The sequence below is a fragment of the Dasypus novemcinctus genome, chromosome 4, assembly GCF_030445035.2.
Source record: "Dasypus novemcinctus isolate mDasNov1 chromosome 4, mDasNov1.1.hap2, whole genome shotgun sequence".
In the NCBI taxonomy this organism is placed as follows: Eukaryota; Metazoa; Chordata; class Mammalia; order Cingulata; family Dasypodidae; genus Dasypus; species Dasypus novemcinctus.
The window spans coordinates 144,738,407-144,762,159 of record NC_080676.1 but is presented as its reverse complement, the minus strand read 5'-3'; the positions used below and the strand labels follow the sequence as shown (position 1 = coordinate 144,762,159).

The following is a 23,753-nucleotide window of genomic DNA, read 5'->3' as shown; positions in this document are numbered from 1 at the left end:
TATGTATTTATCTGTTAATATCTAATTTTGTTTCATCCTCAAAAATGAAACCCCATTACAGAAACGGAGATTTGTAGTTATTTTAAACAAATGCATAGTGCATTGTTTAAGGAATCAGAGCTTTTCTCCTGCCTGGATTACAGACATATGCCCTAGAGCTGATGTCTATAAGGGATCATCTCCCTAGTGATTTGAGTGCACACACGTGTAATTTTAAATCCATTCCAGGAGGTTCTTTCATTCTGTGAAGGTTAACATGGATCCCAGTTTTAAAATCATGGGTTATGTCTTGATATTCTTAAGTTTTATTGTGAGTTTCCCTATAAAAATGTTTTTACATTTTTTTAGTGTGGAATTTTTAGTAGATCAAGTCACTGTGGTTAGGTGTGAATACTAGAGGGTGAAATTCAAGAGAATATAAATGTGCTTTATCCTTGAAAATGTTAATAAATTAGAGGATGTTGTGTGAAGCAAGAATGCCAAAATCCAAGTATGAATATACAAGATTAAAGCATAGTGCTGTGATTCTCTCTAAAGAAGTCTAAAATATGGTATGGCATTTGTTGGACATTAGATCACTTGACAGATCTTCGTAAGGGCTTTGGTACTTTAAAACATCTTTGTTTACAGTTTCTTCTGTAACTCTGTAGTTTTCTCTGAGTAGCTTAAATAATAATGCCTAACATTCCTTTTAAAGCTTCAGCATGTTTCACCACTTGAACAAACCAGAATAAGTTCAGTTTCTATGCCTTCTTTGCTCCTAAGTCAGCATATGCTTTATGTCCAGTCTCCACTAAAGTTTGTCCAGAAGCATAAATAGCTTATTTTATAGTGAATTGTGTCAGGTCCTGAATTTCATTTCTGTATTTTGTCTTCACTCATTCATAGCCATGACCAAAAGACCTTAGTTGGGAGACCTAGCAAAATATCACTGAAAAAAATTATAAACCCTTCCATTAATTTGCAAGTGACCAAGATTAAAATTTTCTACATTTTTTATTAGCGTATAAACACCTGTCTGCAATTCCCAGAATTGCCATTTATATAACTCCTAACTAGGAAAATGCCATTTAATTAAAAGGAGTTAATCCATCTGTAAATTTGGATTGATTTTATGACTCTTTTACAATTAACATTATTCTAGCTAGTGTTAGCAGTAATTAGAAAAACAAAAGAATTAACTGAAATGAGATTGTGAAGAAGGAAGATGTCTTCCTCCCTAAGAGGAAAAAGATTTTTCAGGCAAAATTGACAGAGACTTTGGAATGTTTCCTTGTTGGGAGGTGAGTCGCTGCAATGTGGACTTGGGAAGGAAGGGTAGGAGATGGCTTCACTTTGCTCTGGAAGTTTTTGCGTTGAGTTCCAGCTGGGAAGGACCAAGCCAAAGCAGCAGAGTTGGATGTGCTGGGAAAGGATGTGGTGGTAACTCTGAAGTCACATGCAGAGTTTTGCTCTCACAATATGAGCTAAGTGGATTAATTAAGATTGATTATCCAAAACACTTCCATTCTGGTGCATCCTCACTATTTAAACTTGAAAATGTTGTAGTGGGGCAGGGGACTGGAGAATCTACTGCCATTTCCTCTGTTGCTTTCTTAAGGCTTTTATCTTGAACTTGGTATGAAACTGTTGTTTGCCTTCCTATACATATTTTAAGCTACAAAAATCATCTCTGCTCTCTGAAGGAAGGTAGGTGGATGAGTACTGCAGTGGACTTTTAAGAATTTAGCTCAACCCCTTAGTAAAAGAAAAACAAAAGATTGTGATCCAAAGGTTATCATGGAAACCTTCTCAAATGTTACTTTTTCAGATGTCCTAAAGTGTGTCACTTACTGACTTTTTCCAGTGTTGCAGGTGCACATGAAATTCTAATGCATTGTGGGAAAATAAGCTCAACCAAGACCATCTCAAGCAAAGAGGTTTAACTCTCGAGTTGGCTTTGTAACCTACACATAGAGATTTTGAACATTTTATATTATAGATTCAAGAATTCTTGAAATCCAGGGTGTAGAATTGTGAAAATAATAGACTTGACCTATTCATGAAAACAAGGGAGAATTACTTTTTCTTGATGGGGCATAGTGTGGGAAGCCACTAAGGTACAATTTAATGGTCCAGGAGGGTGTTTTCTGAATAGGTTCCCGGGACCTGGAAGGATAAGTGTGCTCCCATAAAGCATCACTTACTTCCATCTTGGCAGCATTACATCCAGGGCTTTTAAAGGTTCTTGACAGCTCACTCCCTCCTGTGGTTTAAGGCACAAGTGGCTGTTATAAGAAGATGCCAGATTTCTACATCGAACATAAAACTACAGAGTAGGACAAAGGCAGTGAATAGTCATGTTTTAATATACTTTCTATGTGAAATGTCAAATGCTCCATATTCAGATGTGATTTGCTGTCCATCTTCAGTCAGTCAAATCTCCATGACTCATCCCAAGTTTTAGGAACACAAAATTCGAGCAACTGTACAAAAGAACCAAATGAAAAAGACTACACATCTGAAAAGTGAAAAAATTAATCAAAATACATTATCTTATAAAGGGAAAGACTGTAAAATTTCCCTCAAAATTGCCTATATTATCTCAGTGTCAAACCACAATCCATAAAATTACAAGCTACTACATATTTTGAGATCAGTGAAATCTTTCTTTTCATTGAGGCTATAGTTTATATTATACGGTAAAGTCCATTAATTATATTTTCTGGGAAATATTCTCAGTAAAACTAGCTTCCCAAGGAACCCCAGCATAGCTAGACCAAATGGGGTTGTAAAAATCAGCAAGTTCCAGCAAATCGTCTTGGTGGAAAGAATATTTACTATTCTGATACCATGAGAGCTGCGCTGTGCTACTGGAAATTATATTTAGCTCTACATTATTCATTAACTGCATTTAAAAAACCTTTATTAGCAACAACATTGTGCCAAGAACTGTTCCAGGTGGTGGAGATATGCTGTACTCTTCTGAGAGAGGACATTGATTAATGTTCCAGGATGTTCCCAAATGTTCAAGTTAGCCCCTTCTCTTGATCTCCTAGTGATGCTGTGTAAACCATCTTAGTTATGCCTGTTCTTAATCCTTTAAGAAATTTGTTTTGGAATTTTTTTTTTTAAGTGAGATTGTGAGTTGAATTTAGTGCAAATTGAAAGTGCCACATTTGCAAATAGATGCCATGTCATTTTGGGCTAAACAATCATTGTGAAACAATAGGGACAATTAAAAGAATTGGCTATAATTAGACCCCTGGGGCAGGTCTTTTCCTTCTAGCATCATTTTTGCTATAAATTTTAATAAAATTAGCAATCTAATGCCAGTGTAATGGAATTATAATATTAATACATAGAGAATCTAAATTGTGAAATAATGGAAACTTGCCAGAATAATTATTACTAGTTATAGAAGATTTAAATATTTGAGGGTGATTCAAATCATATGAAAAGTTGCTAAAATATAATGTCGCTTAAACTCTCCTTTTTTCAATATCCTTATAACCAGCCACTGAATTCTTATGATTGTTTTTCTAACTATATGATAATCTTGTCTTAAATTTTAGTACTGTGACAATAGTAATAGCAGGTACTTGGGAAAATATACTCTAGAGAGAAACCAGGGATTGTTTTTTTCTAACCATTTCTGCATGGATGTCTGTGTTTTTAATTAAAACTTTTAAAAAATTCATCCTTGTCCTACCAACTTCCTAAACAATCGGGTTTCCCTGCTGTTTTGGAATACAAGATATGGCGCTAGATATAACTAGTTTGGAGTCCTGAAAATTCTATTTCCTAGCTAAAAGTTGTGAGGGTATTTATTTCAAATGAAATATACATGAATCATATTCTTTAAAAGTAGGGCTCTACTCTTTTTTTTCTTTTAACCTAAAGCAAATACAATTATCTTAAGTAAGAACAGTATTTATATCTGAGGTGTTGAGCAAAACACTTTTTTATCTGGTATGGTTTACCTGCCTAAGCACCAGTGTAAAAACTCATCTGATTTTTCTGTCTTTTTCATTTCTAGAATGATTCCTAGAAATGTACTTAATGACCAGATCAACCAAGCAGATCGCTGTAATTCAATTATTGATGAACATCCTAATGTCCTCCTCAATTTTCTGATGTCCTGAGGCTTTGCTTATCAAATAGACATCAGGAAGAAAAGGTTTATGTCTAGAGATAGACTCATAATGTGTGTCTGAACCCATATAAACAATGATGAGGTCATGCCTTGTGATGGGCTTGCAGAGCTCATTAACTGGGCGGAAGCTTCGTTCCCTGGCAGAGCAAGAGAGAAAACCATACAAAGCCCTGAGGAATCAGGAGAACCTCTTGTGCTACTGCCTCATTATCAAAAGCTCAGGGGATTTTCAGGGGAATTTAGGAATATATTTCTTAATCTGAAGCAAATCAAGAAATGTTGGTATTAAAAGCAGTTGAAAACACATGAACTTTCTCACCATATAATTATCCATGCTAGTAGAAGATAAAGAAGATTTTAGAAAGAGAATCAAACCTAACTTTTAACTAATACCTTTCATTGTGTTTGAGTAATTCTAACTTTAAGGAAATCAACAAAGGACCTTCCTATCTTGTTATATCCCCTTCCTACATCTAGCACATTGGCTAAAGAATAGCAAGGTCCCAAAACTTAGGACAGTAATCGAGAAAGCAAACAAGCTAAATGTCGATCATCTTCTGCTTAATTAAAGGAGGTGATACTAGTGTGTCCCAAAAGAATAGGAACTGACATGTAAGAACTATAATTCCAGGTGAGGTCTCCTATCTTTTACTCTCTAACCATCCCATTTTTTTCTTTCTGTTTTCAACACTGCATGTTACTTGGTAGAACTGTCATCACTGGCCCAGTGATGGAAAGGCAGCTTTATGTAGTAGTTAGGAGCAAGGCTCTGGAGGGAGACAGCTGGTCTACCTCTTCTCACTGTACCCTGAATAACTGGGTAAGCTTGGGCCAGCTATGGATCTCAGTTAGCCTTAACCTCATTTGTAGGTCCCTTGCCTCATATGTTAAGAAGAGACGGCAGCTGTGCCCCTGTCACAGGATTGCTGTGAAGATTTGATGATTTGAAAATTTGATACATAAAACGCTTAAATCTGTGCCTTCTTCAGATAAGCCATCAGTAAATGAAAAACAAAGGGGGAGGGGGAGGGTTGGTGTCAGAGACTGAGTAGCAGAAATAAACTCCTATTGGGTGCCTGCTATGGACCAAGCATTATGCTGGTACTAGCAAAGAACCTGTTCAGTCCCCTCAAGTACTCCAAATGAAAGGTATTATTGTCTGAATTGCAAAGATGAGAAAATGAATGCTTTAATAATTGTCAGACTTTCATATTTATTTAAAAATTTTTGTTAAAGTTAATAACTGGCTATGAGAATATATGCTGTTTGTGGTGATAGTGAAAGAAATTGCAGCCCCATTCCCTGCCTATAGATTTAGATTAATGGAATAATGCCAACACCAGCTTGGGCCCATGATATCCTTGGTGCATATACCTGTTGGCAACAATCTTTTAAGGATAAAATACTTTGATCAAAGCAATCAGATATAACTAACTGTAAAAAAATAAAATTAAATAGAGTATGATAAAAAGCTATCCTTAACTGTGTTTTTTTCCCTTATATAAGCTCTTCAAAGAATCCATGTTCTAATAATCATTGCGCTTCTAGAGAAAAAATATGAATTGGAGAAACTAAGAAACACTAGTACTAACCAGTGATGGGTTATGACCTGACTATCTCCAGTCTTAGAAGTATGTGACAGAATTAGGAATTTTTCAGGCCTTGGTGTATTATAATGAACAAGTGTCAAGAATGTATATAAACTCTTGGTTGACAGTCCTCCACATAGAATGTCTTCATATTCAACAATTGTCAGTCTTTAATTTCTGACCTTTTAAAGATTCTTCTTCGTTAGTGTGTATAAACCTATGATTTTCTACATATATATTATATAGGTAGTTTATTGAGTATCTCTTTTACTACTTTTCTTTTAAGATTTAGAAGGTCATCTGATTCAATCAGATTTCATAGTACAAATGAGAATTGTAATGATGTGCTGCCAAAAGCTATGTTTCAAGCTGTGATGTCTGCCTCTTCCTCCCTTAGGATTAGAGAGGCTTCTTGGTAAAAGAAATGAGCAAGGCAACTGAGTGCAGGTTTATTTTGTTTTTATTGTATTTTTCCCCCTCAAGTATAGGAATGAGGCCTCTGTGGCAGGCATGTAACAAAAACATACAGGGCAACCCCTCTAGGTTATGCACTGTGTGATTGGGGTCCTGATAAAGAAAAAGGCCAAGTCAAACCCTTATATGGCTCACAGTTTAGGAGAGGAGTTGAAAACATAATTTAATAGATTGTTAAGTGCAATAATGAGGGTTGCACAGCATTTCATGGGGAAAATGGCACCAAATTCAGTCCCTTGATGATGAGAAGGAGCTAGCCAAACAGAAGAGAGAGGTGAGGGTCATCCCATACACTTTGGATAACATGAACTAAAGTATTGGGAGGGAAGCAGACTTGGCCCAGTGGATAGGGCATCTGTCCACCACATGGGAGGTCCGTGGTTCAAACCCCGGGCCTCCTTGACCCGTGTGGAACTGGCCCATGCACAGCGCCAATGCACGCAAGGAGTGTCGTGCCACGCAGGGGTGTCCCCCATGTAGGGAAGCCCCACGCGCAAGGAGTGCACCCCGTAAGGAGAGCCGCCCAATGCAAAAGAAAATGCAGCCTGCCCAAGAATGGTGCCACACACAGAGAGCTGACACCACAAGATGACGCAACAAAAAGAAACACAGATTCCCGTTCCGCTGACAACAGAAGCAGACAAAAGAAGAACACGCAGCAAACAGACACAAAGAACAGACAACTGGGGGCAGGGGAGGGAGAGAAATAAATAAAAAATAAATCTAAAAAAAAAAGTATTGGGAGCCTTTCTTCTCCCAACCCTGAGAAGAAATTCTATACCTTCCTACCAATTTTCAAGAGGCCCATGGCTCAAATGTTAATAATGACTAGGATTTGCCTGTTCCTGAACAAACTTAATATAACTGACTTTTATATATATTTATAAAGAACAGATGTATATCTTTGGAAATCTTTTCAGAGTTGTGTAGGAGAATGCATACTGTGATAGAATTTTTGAAGACAAAAGAGCTTTTGTCCTGTTTTATTAGGATGAATGTTTTGAATTAAAGCACGAATAAAAATTAAGTGGAACTAATTTGGAAAAAAAAAATAGAAGCACTTAAAAAGAAACATAATTGTAACTGAAAGAATTAGAATTTAATGGCTTAGAAAGTAGAATAACTATAGTATAGCATTGGCTTGTCTCCTAGAAAAATTATAATGTCTCATCATTTGTTCCTTGACCTACAAATTAGTAGTGGTTAAATTTAAATTCCTATTGTTTTTCTCATTTTGATTTTTGTGCTATTACGTGCTACTGATGTTGGGATTATTAGTACAACTATTTCTGAAATAACCATTGACTCTATGGCTGTGCTTGTAGAAATTTGGTTCCATATATGTTCCTGTCATTTACTGTAGGTGAGAAAAGGAAAGAACCTAACTTAAATCTGACAGATTCCAAAATCTACCCTCTGTCTCTGTCTATGGCAGGATGCTGACATTTAAAAAGAAAATGTTGATTGAGGAGAATAGTGATCATATATGCTGCAAATACTAAATGCTGTTGTAGAAAAGCTGGCCAGTCAACTGAGGATTATCCGTTAAGAAAAGTTTGGAAGAAATGTGTAAAAGTGAGAATTGTAAGAGCAGACTTACAATGCTTTTACAGCATGTTATAAATTAAAACTCTGCCCTGTGAAAACCATTGGAAGAAGCAGTTTGCACAAACCTAAAAAAAGCTCTGCTATTTTTTCCCCCACAGCCTCGTCATGTGTTCAACATGCTAAAGAAGTACGTCCGTGCTGAGCAGAAAGACCGGCAGCACACCCTAAAGCATTTTGAACACGTACGCATGGTGGACCCAAAGAAAGCTGCTCAGATCCGGTCCCAGGTAAGCACTGAGTGTGGTGACCTTCCAGTATTCTTGTGTCTTGGGTTGGTGATGGGATGTCGAGGTATTCCCAAAGCAGGTATGGCAAGAGCTCATTAAAACCTGGGTCAATTCTAACGGCTCATTTAATGTAATATATGGCTTGGCATTTTGTGAGTTATGACAGTAAGAAAGAATATACAAATCTTAATATAGAGAAATCTTGTCTGTTGTTGCCAGTTTATAAGGAACCATTTAAAACTGATGAATAAAATGAGGAAAACCTAAGTTTTGTTAATCAAAGCCTCTAAACGAGTTCACCTAAATTGCAGCAGGGCAATAAACTCTGTGGCTATCAAAATGCTTGAATTTAATGGAAGCTGAAATGAAGACCTGCGATGAAATGTTTTAGACCCCCAGATTCCCAACAGTTGAAAATGAGAATTTACCTTTGGAAATCTTAAATTTATCATCTCCTAAATAGAAGATTCTTAAAATATATATTTTACATGGAATATCCCATCCAATACCAATCTGTTCCTATCAGTTAGAATTTGCAACGAAATAGATTTAGAGCCCCAGGGTTTATTTTAGGGAGCCTCAATATTATGAATCAGAGGTACTCTTAAATCTATTGTCTTAACAAGGCCATGAAATAATGGGAAGCTTGAAAGATAAGCCTTAAAGCAGCGCTCAAAGTTAGCACAAATGAGCGGAGAATAAAAAAAATAAGGATGCTTTTTCAGGTTAAAAGTTCCAGCAACAATTTTATCAGTTTGATTTTGGAAGTGTATATTTTGTCATTTTCCTGTGGTGCCTGGTAAGAAAATACCTGTTCCTATCCCAAAGCGGGCTTACCTGGAGCTGTCCTCCTCTGCAGGTGATGACACATCTGCGTGTGATTTATGAGCGCATGAACCAGTCCCTTTCCCTGCTCTACAATGTACCTGCAGTGGCCGAGGAGATTCAGGATGAAGTTGGTAAGTACGCTAGTCTTTTCATGCTGTGCATATAAACCTATTTACTCCTAAAGGAGAAAATTGGGACATTGTGTTCTTCTGCTTTAGGAATCAACTTCATTGAAATAAGTAAAAGGAAGAAGACCAGATTTCTTTTTACAGTAAAACTCTTGGGGGATGGAACTAGCTCTTACCTTTAGCAATTGCATCATTTCTTAACTTTCCATACCTATAAGACTGGGGAAAATGTAACTCGACCAATGATCTATTTCTGAAAAAATGAGTACCTGTTATTAGATTCTAATTGTTACCAGTTTTTTTGCTAATTTGGTCAATCTTGGAAATATCGTTTTATGATGCTTTGGTATCTAACAGTTAATCAACTGGGTTATTTAACCCAGACATTATTAAAAATTAAATTATATAGTTAAACTTGTTTTTTAAAAAATCAGCCCTTTTTGTCTCTTGATTTGTCACCCTATCCTCATAAGTGATATGATATCCTCATTTCAGGGCAAAAAAGCTCAAACTCAGAATTTAAGTCTCATAATCTTAGGTAGCACAGCTGAAAAGCAAAACTATGACTTCTGATTTTGATGTTATTCTGAGTAAGTCACAACTCTCAGGAAAAAAAAAATAGCCTTGAGTTAATGAAGTGCGTCCCTTAAACAATTACATTGGTTAGGTTTCCATTATCTTTTAGGAATGTTTATTTGGGAAAAAACCATAGTCTCCCAAGAAGTTGCAAAATAAGATGTCCCGTGTATCCGTCACTCAGCTTCCAAAGTGTTAGCATATTACCTAGGTAAAATACGTGATCAGAACCAAAAACCTTATGCACCCATTATCTTGTATGCTCCTTGTTTTCTCCTTGTTTTCCTAATGCATCATTAAGATTTCACATAAATTCTCCCAGGTCAATTTTCCTTAGGAAGGGAGTTAAGTTTCACATCACATGATTCTCAGTAAACTCCCAAATGCTCCATGTTTGTTTAACTTTACCTCACAAAGGTACATAGATGCTCTTGGGATAGTGAATCTTTCAACATAAAGCAAGTGCTTGTATTATATATTGGAGATTTGGTGCATAGAGTGTCAGCATCTATTATCTCTTTGTGTAAGGAATCCTGCCCTTTACTAATTGGGTTAGTAAACGTGTATACCCATAACAGGAATTTCTTCTGTGAAATAATTTTGAAGCCTGAAACACCATTTAAGAGAGCCACTGGCTCATTTTTTATATTTCATTCCACCACTATTATAGGCTTTTTCCTAACTTAACACTATCTAGTAAATGTTATTTTACTATCAGGTATTTGGCATGTCTCAGGTGACAATTAGTTTGTTCAGTGCTGTTGATGGTTGGGGGAAATGTACTTCAGGCTACACACTCAATCAAGAAACTTTATAATGTGTCATTAATTTTTGTCTAGAAGGGGAACTCACTGTTGAGCAAGAGCTTAAGAGGATAACTGGGCAGATTGAAGACAGATTTCCAATTCATTTCTCACTCTAAAGTTTTTTTAATAAGGAAATGAATATAATTGTTAGATATATACACTTGTAGGGTACACACTGTAAGGAACAAATAAAATATTGTATAGTAAATAATGTGAAAAAAATCTTCCAAAAAGTTGTAGAAGGGTCAAAACCAATGAAATCATCTCATTCTTAACAAACAGAAACTAAAATCTTAGACCAATGTATTTTTGCATTATAGCTTTCTTTCTGGCTTATTTTCACATGAGACTTCAATTGAAGCATTTCTAGTCATTCCAAATCATAGGGGACTAAGTCAGTTCAGAGGACTAGAAAGTTGATGACCAATATTCCATTCTCACCCATAATTATGGTTGACATCTTCCTAATTAAATTATTAGAACTTAGGTTTTTTTGGCAGTATGGTACAAAAAACATAGTGAATAATGAGTCATGCTTCCACAGAATAGGTGGTGATTCTGGTATCTTGAGTGCTGCAAAATGCCCAAGAATAAAACAAAGCAACACAGTAAAATTCAAATCATAGTGTCAGAGAGGATGTTTAGATAATTAGAATCAGGGAATTTTCTTCTAAAAAGAAAGCTCCATACCTTTAGGTTAGTTTATTTTTTTTACTTTTTAAAATTTCTTATTAAATTGTCTCTTTTCTTTTTAAAGATACATAGATCACAAAAAATGTTACATTAAAAAATATAAGAGTTTACCACATACCCCACACCCCTCTCCCCCCCCACTCCTCCCACATCAGCAACCTCTTTCATCATTGTGGCACATTCAGTGCATTTGGTGAATACATTTTGGGGCACTGCTGCACCACATGGATTATAGTTTACACTGTCCCCCACTACATTCAGTGGGTTATGTCAGGATATATATAATGTCCAGCATCTGTCCCTGCAGTATCATTTAGGATAACTCTGAGTCCTGAGAATGCCCCCACATCTCATCTCTTCTTCCCTCTCCCTGCCCTCAGCAACTACCATGGCCACTACAGTTTCTTTCATTACTAGTCACAATAGTTCTATAGTAGAATACCGGTACGTTCACTCCAATCCATATTTTATTCCTTAGTTGGTGATGTCCACTCCACCTCTATATCAAGAGGGGGTTTAGATCCCACATGGTTGATGGATGCGATTCTCCTGCTTGGAGTTGGAGGCTTTCTTGATTCCCTAGTGTAGTGGTTGACCATCTTCACATCCCTAGTAGCTGACCTGTGTAAGTCCAACAAACCAGAGAGTAGGAGTTGCAACTCTGCTGAGGCTCTAGGTTAGATTTTAAAAGACATGTTATTTTAGAAAATGTATTTGTCATTCTTAATATACTAAATACCAAATCCCAAAGACTAATCTTTTTAAAATCTTCCATTTGGAATTCTGCATACTTCCATTTTTTATGTGAGTATTTCAGGTAGAAGGAGAAGCTTGCAGTAATTTTACTTGCATTAATTTCACCTATGCATCATGTGAGCTAATACAAAGCTAGAGAAGAGAAGTTGCTTGGGAGAATGACTTTTCTGGATTGAACTTAGTTGTTGTTTACAATTGTTATTTGTTTCAAGGAACATTAAATAATAACTCACTTAAAATAGGGGTATAGATAAAACAAGACTGGCCGTGATGCTAATTGTTCAGTGACGGCCATTTGGAGGTTTTCTTGTATTCTCTTTACTTTGTAAATGTTTGAAATTTTCCATAATGAAAGGTGTTTTTTAGCTCATTTTCTAAATCGCATCTTCACAAAAGTCTTCCAGTTTATGCCTTTTGCTCTTTCTGATAGTTTCTGATGAAATGCTTTGTCATTAGTCTGATTTGCATTTATCTGACATTTCTGTATACAGCCCATCATTAGATTTGGAGTCAGTTCAGTGCAAATAAAAATGACATTAAAATTCACAGCTACTGACAAGGACAGGATCTTTTACCTACCAATGAATGTTCTTTGTTCAAACATTCATGCTTATAAATGTGGGCAATTAGGCTATGTTTAATGCTGTAAAACATCCAGACAGAAAATATAGTCGTTTAATTAAATTACATTAACAGGTGCTGGCTCTCTTGATGAAGGGGTTTTTCACCAGTCTGAAGAACTACTAGCATCTCCAGTGACATACATATACCTGCTTCAATAAATTTATGTTCCCATTAGTATAGGATTCTCTGTTATGGGAGAAAATGTAAAGGAGGGAGCCACACTAGAAAGAAGGAATGCTGTGATCTGGGCAAAGGTGAGCATTGGCATCAAATTTATGAGAAGAGTAAAGCATGCCTAGAGCATCTGGTCCATCAAGCCTAGAGCATAGTGTTCATCAAGGAAATGGATTCTCATGCTGGCCACCATTTTTTAGCATGCTTCCCCCAGTTTATACTAACTCCAATAAATCCCAGGGCTATAGGTCTAGCCACAGAATCTTAGTGCCATATTCCAGGCTGTCAGTATATGCTGCACACATCTCAAATCCAAGTCAGTGTATATAAAAGAGAACTCCATGCATCCCCCTTATAGCTTACTCTTTTCTACATTTCCATCATGGTGTATGGTCCCACCACCATCCTCCCAGTTGCCTAATCTTACCCATGACACCTCTTCCTCACCCATTATCCCCAGGCAATTCTTATTCCCTGTCATCACTTTCGATAGACTCCCAACAAGTCACCCTGCTTCTTGCCTCACCGCGCCCTCCTCTCACCCAAATGTGTCCTCTTCAGGACCATCCAAATTCCCTGCTAAAATGCAACTTAAATCTCACTCATGGTTCTTCCTTACCCAGAATATTACATCATTCAATACCCAACTGGAATGCTCACACACCTGTATACCCTTAACTCATTTGCACAGGGAGCAAAAGAGAGGAGCTGACATTTGAGTGACCCCGATAGTTAATGAGTATCTTTTGGCTAGTCGATGGTCCAAGGTCCTTATCAGAGTTCATCCTTTAGTCACAGGGATGCCACGTATGGATATGGAAGAGTGGACCCTGGCATCCCACCCACATCCCTGTCCCGGAGCTAAATGCTCTGGCTTTGGGTCATCGCCACTTGAAGCAGGACTTTCTTGAAATTCGCACAAATGGGACATTTGCGGACTAGTGACAATGCTAATCAATTCAGTGGTATTATCCCCAATTTACAATTGAAGACACTGAACCTTAGAGAAGTAACTAACTTAACCAACACAAAACAAAGCACATCAGAGTCATTTGGAGCCAAGGTCTGACTGACTCCATACTAACCACTCTCCTTTCTAAGGCAGAATTTTCTTCTTTACCTCAGTGTCAAAAGCACCTTGTACCCACTACTAGTTACCATGTGAGTTTTTTAGTTAAATTATTTGTTTATATGTTCTCCACCCCTCCTATTTTGTGAGTTCTTGGTCATCTTTGCATTGTCAGAATCCAGAAGAGGGCTTGATACCTTGTAGGTATTCAGTAATCAGTTATAAAAATCCCATATTGTGAAGCAGATGATCCTTACCTTAGGTTGATTAAGCAGTGTCAAGAGAAGAATTCCACTGGACAGTGTGACATGGGCGAGGATAACTTTATTCATGCCTACCATGGTATGGTACAGAGAGAACTCAAAGCTGGAAACAAAGGACAGCTATCTTTTTAAGGGCTAGGAGGGGGTTGGAGGAAGAACCCTGGCAGATAGTGGAGGGTGTTCGTCACTGGAATGAGTGAGGGATTTATGAGGGTACATTTAAGACCCTTTGGTGTAGAATGTAAGGGCCTGGAGGGAGAAGAGAGAGCTGGGGAACTTAGTCTGGAGCCTGTCAGGCTGGAGTAAGAGGGACACCAGGAGCCTGGAGTCAGGGAGAAGTCTGTCCATAGTTTTAGTCAAGCTAGAAGGAAGTTGAGGCCATCTTGCTCAGCGAATTCCTCAGTAAACTTATAAATACCCAAAATGAATTCCTTTCTTAGCACCTAGCATATAGCATTGCACAAACCAAATCTCTTTCCTCAGCCATAACATTCTCTCACACTGTCAAGGTTCAGGCCAACAGAATGAATGCAATTGTATCAAAATAAAGTAAATAAAACCATGTTCCAAGGACTGTAATTAATAAAATTTCACGACATGGACCTGTATCGTACTATGACACTATGCTGTTTGGTCATCATCCTGTTTTGCATATTTTTTGAAAAAGTCATTTGCATGCATTTGCAAATTATGGTATTTTCTTGCTGCAAAAAATGGGTTTAATGTGTTATTTTTAGAGGAAAAATCTCTAGTCTATTTTCAGTAGCTGTTTAGGACTTTATTTTCTCTATTCAACAAATGCTAGTCATTTTAATGAAAACATGGTTTCTCTTCAATGTCCATATTTAGCTTTAATCATGTTTTAACCCTTCAAAAGGCAAAATGTCTTTACTGTTACTATTGTTCAGCTCCGTTTTTGCTTCCTCAAATAGATGTTTATAAATGATTGGTTTTCTTTGCCCTTTAAACCCTCAGTAGATCTATGCTAAAAGGATTCTATTCAACTCCTATTAGCTCTGAGGTTCTTTAATACAATGCTTCAGTTTGTAGCTCCCTCAAGGCTTAAAATATTGTAGCTCTCAATTTAGAGGTAGATATTTCACAGAATACTGTAATGACCAATTTATGAGACGCTATAGGAAGGAAAGGGAAAAGGAAGGCATAATTGTTTCATGCCCTGATTGTTTTTCTTTTAGCATTCAAAATTAATAAAAACATGAATTATTATAAGCCAGATGTTTGAAGGATCTCCGGCTTAATAAATCTATAGTGAATGCTGTAGGATTGAAAGTCATGGCAAGGGACTGACTAAATGAAAGAATGCTTATAATTTTTTATTATAATTTTATTGTGGCCTTTTCTAAAATTGTTCACTCTTTGGGGAAAATGCCGGATACTTCCTTTAAGGACTGTTCCCATTGTCTGTTCCTAATAAACCTATTGATTTTTTAATTTAGTGAGTCCAGTAATCAAAGACTAGGTTTAAAATAGACCTTATAGCGCTGTCCAGTCCAACAAAATGCAATATTTCATACTGTTGAGAATTTAAAGTATCCTTGGTTTTATATTTACAGCTGATTTGAGTATTTGTAAAGAAGAGCATTTGTTTGTGTCACAACCAATCAAGAGGCATTTCCCTCCTTTGATTGTGTAATAGTCTGAAAGCCCCTTGTTCATGTTTTTCTTAGTATTTTTACCTGCATAATAGGTAAGACCTATTTCTTCGCCTACTTATAAAGATATGTCTTTATCTTCTGAGCAAGAGGCATTAGTTACTCGTCCAATATAGGACCATTCAGTTTCTAAATTAAAAAATGAAAGTGCACAGTCAAGTCAACCTACATACAAAGCATTTAAATCATCAAAATGGGAAATTATACTGTGAACATAGCACCCAATTGTACTGATACCTAATGCCATGTTGAAATGTCACAGATCACCAGACCAGTTCATATGTCAGATCTTAGGAGGTTATAGCCCCATGCTGGCTAGTAGAGTGCTGTGTATACATTTAGCTGCTCTGTACCTCCTTTGAACACAGCTGTTTTCTCCAACCAGAAGATTCCTGAGGACTGATAAGTGGCCATTCTCAATGTAAAGTTGGGTAGAAGAAAAGAGGCAATAAGCATGTATGAAATGGAAAAATAGGATATCCAGGGACAGAAAGGAATATAAGAAGAGATAAAGGAGAAAAATACAAATAATCAGGAGGGACAAATCTGAAGTCACTACATTTCTTCTCACTACCTCAAAATAGATCTAAGAATTTTTCTTTACTTGATGGGTATTGACACAGTAGCTCTGGGGCAGTTATCTTTCGCTTCAATACAAATTTTGGGACCAGATAGATGTGTTTTTGATATAGCCAATATCCAGCTAAAATTCTATTTTATTTATTCAGTTTTATTTTTAAAAGCCTATGCCTTGTACAGAGAGAGAGTGATTTAAAATACTATAGGAGCAGGGGAAGGGTAATGAGCTTTTATTGATAACTTGCTTTTGTGACAGGCATAATGCTGTTTGTCCTATGTATCTCTTCATTGAATCCTCACAATTGTGCAACAGAGTGCATAATTTACAGATGAGAAAGTAGAGGCTCAGGATGATTACACAAACTACCTACATCTCTCCCCCAAGCTGGGGGACTCGGATTCTCTCCTGTGTGTTTGTGGCTAGACAGACTAGCTCTTCCCACTCTGCCATGCTGTCTCCATGCATTTACTTTCACTAAGCATTTAAAATAGTCACACATAATTAGCTGCCCACATCTTAAACCAAGAAATCTATCAGTTAACCTTACTGACTTAAGTTTCGTTTGGATCAAATTCTAACAACATTTCTCACAGCACTTCAGGAATTGATAAACAGATCAGTAGAGGTTGGTTTCGATCAGTTCATCTTTCCCTTAATCTGCCTCCTTGCCCTTCTATGCTTTGCAAGCATCCCTAATGTCTTTCTGGACATCTTTACCTAGTCCTGTTGTCATTTTTTTTTAGAGTTTCTATCTTTACTCCATCTTGACTATCTTTTCCTGATTTCTCTTTCTCTCCCTTTAGGTTTGCTTTTTTTTTTCTTACTGTCACTCTGTCATCCCTTTCTCTCTACATGCTTTTACTTTGCTTTTCCCTTATTTCTCATCAGCACACCCTATGGTTTGGGGGGGGGGGGGAAGGAGCTCTGTTCTTCCAGAGACAAGAATAAGCAATCTCCCTCAGCTATGTTGTTCCTGGAGGAAAGAAAACAACCAGAATGTTTCTGTATTTAAGATCACTTGGCGGGCCAAGACAGTCAGGAACCCAAGGAAATAGACTTTTTCACGGTTTACTATCTTCTTTGAATATATTTCCTTGTAGTTCTCAGAACTGAAAGATTCACTGCCTTCCATGGAAGGTAATATTTTCTAAAGTTTTAGCAAAATATTATCTATAATAAAAGCAATCCACTATAGGATGACCCCACTGTGAACCACATTGAGAAAAAAAGGCTATAAAAAGAAGAATCTGTTTAGGACACTGTCATTTTTATCCCACATTTTGATGAAGTTATAGCAAATTTCCTTGTCAGCTTCTCTGTGATGATTCAAACATTTCGTTTTCCGGGCATCCCCTTATTTGCCTATGGGCATCTCAAGCAGGTGACCGGTGTGAGGCAGGGTAATCCACACCAGTTCTGCCAAGTCCAAATGTGTTTTCCTTTTTTTTTCCTTAATGGACCAGGGACCAGGGACTGAACCCGGGACCTCGTATGTGTGAAGCCAGCTTCTCTAAGTTGGTTTTTTCATAGTTTTTCTTGTTGATTATTTTTTGTTTTTTTAGGAGGTACCGGGAAGCAAACCCAGGACCTCCCATTTGGGAGACAGGCACTCAACTGCTTGAACCAACTCACCAACACTCATGTGTGACATTGAAAATTGAATAAAATCCAAAAAGAAATCCTGTCCAAAATGATTAGGGTGTGAAGTCAGACCACAGCGGGAGCTGTTGGGCTCCTTCGTGACAGAATGCTAGAGCAGATGTGTCCTGGTTATTATGTAGAATCATGGGAACTGCCACTGATTTTAAACTGGAACCACAGACTGGTCATTATGTTTTTCACAAGCAGCTGCTTTCAGGGTTCTTTTTTTTTTTTTTTTTTTTTAAGATTGATTTTATTTATTTCTCTCCTCTTCCCCCCCATTTCTGCTCTCTGTGATAATTTGCTGTGTGTTCTTCTGCATCTGCTTGTATTATCAGGCGGCACCAGGAAACTGCATCTCTTTTTTTGTTGTGTCATCTTGCTGTATCAGCTCTCTGTATGCGGCACCACTCCTGGGCAGGCTGCACTTTTTTCACGTGGGGCGCACTCCTTGCGCATGGGGCACCCTACGCAGGGGCACCCCTGCATGGCATGGCACTCCTTGCGCATGGCAGTACTGTGCATGGGTCAGCTCACCACATGGGTCAGGAGGCCCTGGGAATTGAACCCTGGACCCTCCATATGGTAATCGGATGCTCTATCAGTTGAGCCACATCTACTTTCCAGGGTTCATTTTAAAAGGAGGAGTTTTACTACCTCGAATATAGAGATGAATCCAAATTGAGATTTTTGGAATATGTTTCCACAAAGCCTAACTGGGAACAAGGTGAATTTGTTTGGCCTGCGAGGCAGAGTTTGGAAAGAATGTTAACGTAACCTCTTGCTGTTCAACTCAGAAAATTTGCAAGGTATTCCCCAAGTAAGCTCTGTCGTTCCTTGTTAGCATTTCTCCTGTCCTATATCCAATGGACTGGCTCAGAAAGGAAATCATATTGGATGAGGTATAATGTCTCATCAAAAGTGAGAGCATGATAATTAAAAAAAAGAGAAACAAAAATAAAAATAGTAGAATCAATCTTTTAACCTATTCCAAATTATGAAACGTGTGCCCAAAAGAATGTTGAATCAGCATGAGTCAAAACCCTGTTCATAAAGAGTCTTTTTGACTCAGTGAGAAACAGGTGACCAGAGGCCAAGGCCAACTACTGTTGACAGACGCATTGACCTATGACAGTGGATTTAAACTAACTTTTCTAATGTGTTTAGTTTTTTACAATTGTCATTCATTTACATGTGCTCATGGAAGCCCTTATTATTTCTGCATGCATTCTGGTAACATCTGGTGCATGTTTCTATATCTTTGATTTTTGTTCAGGTGGCATTTGGGTGGGTCTACCCATCTCCTGAGAGCAGATCTGTGTCTCTGGTGTCGATCTGTGTCTTTAGCTTCCCTTGCAGCATTGAGCTTGATAGAACTGCTCCTTAGGCCACTGGAAACCAGAGACATGTTTATCTTAGAGAAGGACAGAGGAGCACTGTGTTTCATGACTCTCGGAAGCAATAGCTTAGCCAGCCTGGCCTTGGCAAGCCATTCATTTCTTCTCTTTGAAAGACTGTAATAGTGAAGTGAAGCTCTCAGGCTGTTGCAAAATGAGTTCTTCTGAAGCTTTGCCAAGTTATGAAGGAACTTCCTGGGGCATGAGCAGTGGAGTGCTGGGAGTGCAACGGGGAATGTGGAACAGTAATATGATTGTACATATTAGCATTCCATACTGGATGGATCTAAGAAATTCTAGAAGCAAATCAAGTTCCACGTTCTGTTGTTTGCTTTGCTTTTTTAAGAAAGAGATTGCTGTGATAAATTCTAAATTAGTCTCTCTCCCTACATTTTATTGATGACTGCTGTGCCTTGAAAGATTTGAAATGGGTTTACTCTCAAATGATAGTGAATATAATTGATAGAAAGGAAAGATGGCAAAACCCACACCTTTTCATATGGCCTGCACTCTAAGTATCATGTACTAATATTAATCTAGCTGGGCTATACCCTCACCCTCTCTCCTGTCTATTAATTTTAAGCTCTTTGAGTATATGAATTAAACCTCATGTATTTTTGTATCTCCTGAAACAAATTTTGAGGTGTAAGTTAGGTGTTACATACACATGTCCCCCCAAGGAATTCTTAACTTCAAGCAATGGTTCTTTAACTCTGGTGCTCAGATGGTCCAACAGCTGATGTATCACCTCAGACTGTGCAAAAAATGACATTTCTCAGGCCCCACTCTGATCTCCTAAATTAACAACACTAGGGGTGAGGCTCAGGAATCCTTGTTTTAACAAGCTTCCCAGGTGATTGATGTAGGCTAAACTTGGAGAATTGTGAAACTTAAGAAAAGTTATAATAAATAGGGCAGGGTCTGCTCTAGTATCCCAGTAAACCAATTAGATTTTATATTCCATATGACAATGACTATATGCCACAGCTGTGTTTAAGTCAAAAACCCAAATGAATTGTAAGTTTAATTTATAAATTTCAACAGCTCCAATTCACAGAAAAAGTCATGAGTAGTAAGTTGTCATAGATTGATAATACATTTGATTTGATAAAACAAAATAAAACCGTTGTCAATCGATCAATCGATAGATATGTTTTATCAGATTGGTGTTTTTTAAATGAGCCATATACCCTGTCGTGACAAAGGCAGGGAAAAAGAAACTTTCATATGTTATTGATCAATGTATGGTCATAACCTTTTTTCCCCCCTTCATTAGAGAAGTTGTGGGCTTACAGAATAACCATGCATAAAATGTAAGATTCCCATATATGGCACCCATACATTAACACTTTGCATTTTTGTGGTGCCATAATCTTTTATGGGGCTATTGGGCTTTATGTAATACATTAAAATGTACAATCTTGTCTGATTTAGCACTCTACTTCTATAGCTATAGTAGCAATCTATGGACAGGGGCCTTCTACCTGTTACTTAATACCCTTGAGTTAATTTTTTTTTTTTTATAATAAACATTATTTCATTTAAAATATCTATGAACACAGGAAACACAATGAAGAACAGACTGCTTCCAAGAGGAAGATTCCTTTTTATTTTATGTCTTTCGCAGAGTTTGGAGGTTAATGTCCTTAATGTTACAGGGAAATTAAAATATGTAATGTTTGGATAAAAATGCAGAACTGCAAGAAACTTAGAATGAAATGGTCAAAACCATCAGTGTAAATCATCAACCAAAGTACTGAGAGCCTCTGTCTTCTTCCAACACTTTATGATCTGGAGCTCTTGATTTCCTTAGAATTCTGGGAAAAGGAAAAGAGACACCCCTTTGTACACTATTGTGGTCCTCTCCTCCAATTATTAGGGTAGTTGATGTCAGTTCAGCCAAAACAAGCTCTAGAAATTCTTGGACACATGCTTTTTTTTTTAAATATTGAGAACTATTGGAGCAATCCAACTGAATTTTTTTTTAAGTTGTTTTTTTTTTTTTTAAATTTCTCTCCCCTTCCCCCCTGTTGCCTGCTCTCTGTGTCCATTTGCTGTGTTCTTCTGTGTCCACTTGAATTCTTGTCATGCGGCACCAGGAAACTGTGTCGTTTTGTTGTTGTTGTTGCATCATCTTGCTACATCAGCTCTCCATGTGTGTGGTGCCAATCCTGGGCAGGCTGCGCTTTTTTCATGCAGGGCACACACCTTGTGTGTGGGGCATCCCTACACGGGGGATACCCCTTGCGTGGTATGGCACTCCTTGCGTGCAGCAGCACTACATGTGGGCCAGCTCACCACACGGGTCAGGAGGCCCTGGGTAAAGAACACTGGACCCTCCATATAGTAGGCGGATGCTCTATCAGTTGAGCCACAACCGCTTCCCTCCAACTGAATTTAAGTGACTGCACTAAAAGTGGCAAGGCCCAAGGGCTTTATATATCTTGCCAAGGCCCTTCAGAAATTGAAGCAGGTCTTCGTATATCTGGATTAGGAAAAGATTAATTCTTTTTAAGAAAAATAAGCATAGTAGAGTAGAATTGGGAGCTCACTGTGGAAACCTGCCTCCGATCGATGCTCTAGTGTTATATATAAGGCCTCATTCATCTGCATTTGAGGTCCTTGAAATCACTAACAGGAAAGGCTGGTATGATTAGCTGACAGACACAAGTTGTATCTTGAGCTTTCTTCCCTGCTCTGTGTGATTTCTGTACCTTTTTGCCATCAGACCCCAAAATAAGCAATAGTACCTGACATTTGCCAGTATCTTTGATTTGGTTGCTATGACAGATCTTGGATGGTAAAGACACCTGAAAACTCATCCATAGGTCTCCCAGGAAAAAATTCATTTTCTTTTCTCCATTGGAGCTGTAGACCTTGAAGCCATTGTTCCTTAGTGTGTGCTTGGGGGCCAGCCTGGAGCACAGTAATTTGGAGAGTTGTTGGTTAAAAATACAGCGTGAAAAGAAAGAGCAGCCTGCCCAGGAATGGCACCGCCCACACTTTCCGTGCCGCTGACGACAACAGAAGCGGACAAAGAGACAAGATGCAGCAAATAGACACCAAGAACAGACAACCAGGGGAGGGGGGGAAATTAAATAAATAAATCTTTAAAAAAAAAAAAAATACAGATTGCTGGGCACCCCCCCAGACCTACAGAAATCGACATCTTCCTTAAACAGTGATTCTTAAACAGTTTAAAACTGCTATATATAATAGCAAAAATATAAAGATCCTTAGAATATATTTATATTTACATTGATCCTGAATATATAGAAGAATGGCAGATGTCTTTGAAAATTAGTATGTCCTGGTAAATTAGCCTTGTGTATTTCTTTTGGTGGTTATTTCCAAAGCAGTGATATTTATAAAATATTACTAGTAGAGTTATTAACCTTGAAGTCAAATGCACTTACAGTTTCTTTATGTGTTATAAAATTGATGGCTATGTTTTATTTATCCACCTTAAGACTTCTCATGAAAAGGTGATGTCATAAACTGCTTGATAACTTTAACAGCATCTGAAGGGAATAAACAGTGCAAGGATAGGGTGGGTTTACGTCATGAATTGGTATCACTGACAACTTTTTCCCCATTTACTCCTTTACTTTCTCTTATAAATATGAATCTACTACTTTATTTACTAGAGCCTTTTCCTCCCTCTTTAAGGTCTTCACTTTCCATTATTCATCCTCGCATTTTACTCAAAGAAATGATCCATTGAGGTTCTCTTCATATCCAAAATGATAGTATTTTAATAAGGGATGAAAGAAAATTGACAGATGCAACCTGGAATTATCAGCATTGTAAATGACAAATTATAAATGCTTGTCTTGGAGACTTATCAGAGAGCCTGATATTAGCTTAAGAAGGATATTTCTTATTTTTTAAAAAAATTACCAGGAAAAATCATTGCTATGTACCAACTTCAAGTGTCAAATTTGAAAGGCAACTCATTCTGTTACGCAAAATAGTATACATATTTTGAGTGTTACACATGAGTACAAGTTAGACTTCTGCTTCTTAAAATATCTTATATAGTGGCCCATTGTGTTTTACTTCCACCTTTGCACCCCTAAACTATAAGTCCAGCAAATAGAACACATAATTGTACATGTCCCAGATATATGGGGAAACCATCAGTGGGATTTTATTCCCTCTACGTAGAGTGGAAGAAGCTAGCAGGGGAAAGTACTTGAGAAGTTTCTTGGGAAAATGGTCATAGAAAGTAAAGAAAATGAAAAGCCCCCCAAGGTTGCCATGTGCTTTTAAACCCTAAACTGAATCACATCTGAAAAATGATCACTGCACATTCCTTGTGTCCCTTACGTAATTTATACTCCTCCCCTTTATCTTCAGCTATTACCCTGCCAAAACATAAAAAGAAGAAAATAGGAAGGAAGGAAACCAAATTCCCTAGAGAAAGCCGTTCTGAACTTTGATCTTCCTTTTGTCAGGGCGCATAGATGGAACAAAATCATGCTTCCCAGTAGCCCCAGCACCCCATCGACA

The 23,753-nt window shown here is 37.6% G+C and overlaps 1 protein-coding gene across 16 annotated transcripts in view; it reads left to right on the top strand.

The window, feature by feature from the left end:
- APP (amyloid beta precursor protein) overlaps positions 1-23,753 on the top strand; it is a 254,693-nt gene that overhangs the window by 191,876 nt on the left and 39,064 nt on the right. For all 16 annotated transcript variants that reach the window (XM_058296133.2, XM_058296135.2, XM_058296132.2 and 13 more), the window contains 2 exons: positions 7,905-8,033; positions 8,893-8,992. In XM_058296133.2, coding sequence (XP_058152116.1) covers positions 7,905-8,033; positions 8,893-8,992 — 229 coding nt within the window. The remainder of the gene's footprint in view (positions 1-7,904; positions 8,034-8,892; positions 8,993-23,753) is intronic.